Source organism: Elephantulus edwardii, unplaced genomic scaffold (genome assembly GCF_000299155.1).
Source record: "Elephantulus edwardii isolate Elephantulus edwardi_28Jun2011 unplaced genomic scaffold, EleEdw1.0 scaffold00296, whole genome shotgun sequence".
Taxonomy (NCBI): Eukaryota; Metazoa; Chordata; class Mammalia; order Macroscelidea; family Macroscelididae; genus Elephantulus; species Elephantulus edwardii.
The window spans coordinates 262,605-266,960 of record NW_006400046.1 but is presented as its reverse complement, the minus strand read 5'-3'; the positions used below and the strand labels follow the sequence as shown (position 1 = coordinate 266,960).

Genomic DNA, 4,356 nt, shown 5'->3' with positions numbered 1-4,356 from the left:
GATCTGAATGTATGATACACAACAACAACACAAGTGAGTTGACAGGGGCTCCCTGGTGATTTCATTTGTAGGCAGTTATGTTACTAACTTAAAGGTGGTACTTATCTGTTGGTTCAAGTCCACCATTGGCTCCAAGGAACCAAGATGCACAATACTCTTCTGTATAATTTACAGCCTCCAAAAACCTACTGGAGGGTCAGTTATGAGTTGGTTCAAACTCCATGGTAATGACTTTGAGTTGCCAATCCACATTGCCTGCTATGTAGTTGTTTTGGTCTTGGACTGAGTGATTCTGAGCAGATTGACTATATGTATGCTGGAAAAATTGGGAGACTATTATTTAATACATGATATTTAGACTGAATAAGAAAGGTGAGGCCAAGAAGAAACTCAAGAATTGAGAGAAGTTGAGGGTCTGCGGGGCTTTAGGAGAAGTGAGGGTAGAAGAGCTCAATGAAAGGTCTTGTAAGGGACCTTCTCAGTTACAACACAGCAAAGAGGTACTAGCATTGTTTGTGATTTGAGTATCCAGCTCCAGCATTGCCTGAATACAGTGGGGCAAAGAGAAAGCCCTTTCAATACACATTCTTTACGCAACACGTACTTTAATAAGTAGAAACTGAACACTTCCTCCAAGGGTGATATGTATAATGAGCCTCCTTGTCCCCAATTTACTCTTCATGATGCAAACTTGATCTACATAGTTGAATGATCTGGTTTTATGTTTTCTCATCATTTGGCATGCATCCCACCACCCTATAAAGAAAAAGAAAAGGAGAGAAAGAGAGATGTTTAGATTAAAGGTGAATATAAATATAAAATTAGACAATCAAACCAGAATGGGGTTAAAGCCAGAGGGCTTCATTTAGCCAGCGAGGATGGCATGATCCCCTAGTACTGAGAACCCTAGGATCAAGATGATATTTTCAAGCTTATATTGGGAGGATTTGTCAACAACTCGTGACAAAGACATTCTTTCCTTTGTAAAAAATTGTAGCTATAGGGTCCCACTCAGATTTTCAGCTCTCTGGATGCTATAGTTCTTCTGTGAAGAGAGGCTAATTCCTAAGGGCTTCCAGAAGCAGTCATTGCGTTGGTCTTCTTCCTTGCTTGTCCACGACCTGCCAGAATGCCTGACACATTGTAGAACTCAGCAAGTGTAATTCTGGCTTCTCACCAGTCACAGCTTTGTTTAGAAGGCTTGTTTAGATATGGAATGAGTATCTCCTGCAGCAGCCCACATCCACTGGATTTCTCTGAGTCATGGCTGAGATTATGTCACCTAACAATAACAGTTCCAGCAAGGGACACACCCAGTTATGAGAGTCACTCTATGCAGGAAAACCAAGGTTATGACTTTCCTCCTGGGGTTTATGACTCATTGCCTGGCAATTTACCAGCCAAGCATAATTTTTCTGTAAGTAATGTTGTCTGAATACACAGCTGACCTTCCTTCTTTATCAAGTTTCCGGGAGAACAAAGCCAGAAAGTTAGACCAAGGTCAGGTTTGCTTACAGAGAAGGAGAAAAGATTCTTCTACCTCAACTCAAATTTTGTGCTGAGGAAAAGAAAAAAAGTGTGTGATATTATTTCCTACTTTTTCCTTTTAAAATAAACAAGTAAAAGTTTATAAACCATAATGGCTTTTCATATAATCATCCATAGGCATTTTGTTTTATAACCCTGACTTTTAAAAATTTAAAAATTTACAGAGTTCCTAAAGTTCATATACATTGTTTTTCACACCGGATCTTTCCCCTTTCAACTACAATGTCTTATCAGACCTTATCCACCCTATTGTGGGGATTCTTTGAATTAATGCTAATGTATTTATTGGAAGGAAATTGATAGTTTTTATTTTTATTTTCCCTTTTTAGAGATATATGTATCTTTGCATTTCCTGGATGTTAAGTAATCATACCAAAGGTATTAACTGTTTTTGAGGTGTAATGATATCAGTTTGAAGACCAAGATGTGTCTGTTTAGGCTGTGGTCTTTCCAATCAGTTGCTATGCATCTAAGACAATGAGCATGGATAACAGAAAAAGAATTTATGTCTCTGAAGAGCACTGAACATTCCATGGATTGCTAAAAGGACGAACAAATTATGTCTCAGACAGGGTGCAGCCAGAGCGCTCTTTGGAAGCAAAAATGATAAAACTTCAGCTCACATACTTCAGGCATTTTGCTAGGAGGGGATATTCTTTGGAGAGGGACATGATTCTCAGAAAGGTAGAGGCTTGGCAAAGAGAGAATGACCCTCGACCAGGTGGATTGACACGGTGACTGCTCCAATGGGTTCTAATGTGTCGGGAAGTAGGAGGATGGCACGGGACAGGATGAGGTTCAGATCTGTTGTTCACAGGGTGGCGATGGGTCGTCCTCAACTTAATGGCACCTGACAACAACAACAAGTAATCATAAAAAGAAATATCTTATTTGATTGTGAGAAACCAAGAACTGGAGTGTGAGAAGCTTTGGGAATTCTTTCGGGCTATCTGGAAAACCTTTTAGAGGCCACAGTCAGTGGTCAGTATCTAACACAATTTTACACTGATAGGGAATGATTAAGCCTGATATTCATAAAAGATTTCCTGATTACTTGACGGACCTTACCACTGTTCCTGTCTCCCTACTCCTCAATCCCTTTTCCTTTTAGTCCTTGTGGAGAAGCTTGAATAAATTCACCACTAATCCAAATTAACAGCTATGTGCTTGGCTGCTGATCAAAAAGGTGAGGGGCCTGAACTCACCAGTTCAGTTCTCCTGAACTCCATGGAGCCCAGCCCCGATGACCCACTCTCACAAACATTGAATCAAACCCACTGCTATTGTACAGGGCTTGAATGGGCACAATGGAGTGTTCTGAGATTACCATTCTTTTCCATATTATCTATAATTTGTTATGATCCACACAGTCAAACGCTTTTGCATGGTCAAAAGAACACAAGGAAGTGTCTTTCTGATATTCTCTCCTTTCAGCCAAAACCCATCTGCCATTAGCAATGACACATTCTATGTCACAGTGTCTTCTGAATCCAGCTTGAACTTCTGGCTGTTCCTTGTTGATGTACTGTTCCATCCACTTTGAAATAATGTTCGGCAAGATTTTGTTGTGAGGAGAGGCCGGTCCTTAGAGAGGGACATCATGCTTGGGAGGGTGGAGGGACAGTCCAGGAGAGGAAGGCCCTCTATGAGGTGGATTGATTCAGTGACTGGGATAATTGGGATGGGAGTGTCGGAGACAGTGTGATTGGCACAGGACAGAGCGGAGTTTAGGGCTGTTGTACATAGGGTCACTATGAGTCGCAGGTGACTCGACGGCACATAACACCAACATGGTATTAATGATATTGTTCTATAATTTCCACAGTCTGTGGATTTTTTAAAAATAGGTAAAAATAAGGATCTCTTCCAGTTAGTTGGCCAGGTAGCTGTCTTCCAAATTTCTTGGCATAGTCTAGTGAGCACATCTAGGGATGCATGTGTTGGTTGAAACACTTCCTTTCATATTCCCTCAGTTGTTAAAGTCTTATTTTTTGTGAATGTCTTCAGCATAGTTTAGATAGCTACCATTGGTTCTGGGCCAGATGATACTTTCTAAAATGATTCATTGTCAACCAATTCTTTTTGGAATAGTAACTGACTATATTCCTTCCGTTTTCCTTCAACATTTCCTGCATCATTATTTTGTCCATAGAATTCTCCAGTGTTTTAACTCGAGGCTTTGATTTGTTCTTCAGTTCTTTCAGCTTGAGAAATGGTGAGCCTGTTCTTCCCTTCTGGTTTTCTGACTCCAGGTCTTTGTACATTTCATTATAATACTTTGCTTTGTCTTCTCCAGCTGCCCTTTGGAACCTTCTGTTCATCTCTCTTACAACCACTTTTCTTTCCTTTGTTTTGATCTCTCTATCTTCTGGTGCAAGGTTCACAGGCTCTTTGGACATCTACTTTGGCCTTTTCTTTCTTTCTGGTATTTGTAATGACCTTTTGCTTTCTTGGTGGAGGATGTCTTTGATATCACCCCGTAACTCATCTGATCTTTGGTCATTAGTATTCAATGTATCAAATACATTCCTCAGATGGTTTTAGAATTCAGTAGAGGTCATATTTTGGTTCTTGTGGATTGTGTGGGTCAGAACAAGTTATAGATAACATTGAGAAGAAGAATGGGAATTCCAGAACACTTAGTTGTGCTCATGCAAAACCTAGACATTAGGCAGCTGTCCAAAACAGAACCAGGCATAGTAGAGTAGATGGTTTAAAATCAGGAAAAGTGTGTTGTATACTATTTCCACATCTACTCAATCTACACTGAGCTAATAATTCAAGAAGCTGGACTAAATGAAGAAGAAT

The 4,356-nt window shown here is 40.1% G+C and overlaps 1 protein-coding gene across 1 annotated transcript in view; it reads right to left on the bottom strand.

Moving 5' to 3' along the window:
• Window positions 1–732: 732 nt before the first annotated feature.
• Window positions 733–4,356, bottom strand: part of EMR3 (egf-like module containing, mucin-like, hormone receptor-like 3) — a 160,609-nt gene continuing 156,985 nt past the window's right edge. Inside the window, exon 17 of the mRNA XM_006900808.1 lies at window positions 733–756. Within this exon, the coding sequence (XP_006900870.1) occupies window positions 733–756 (24 nt within the window). The remainder of the gene's footprint in view (window positions 757–4,356) is intronic.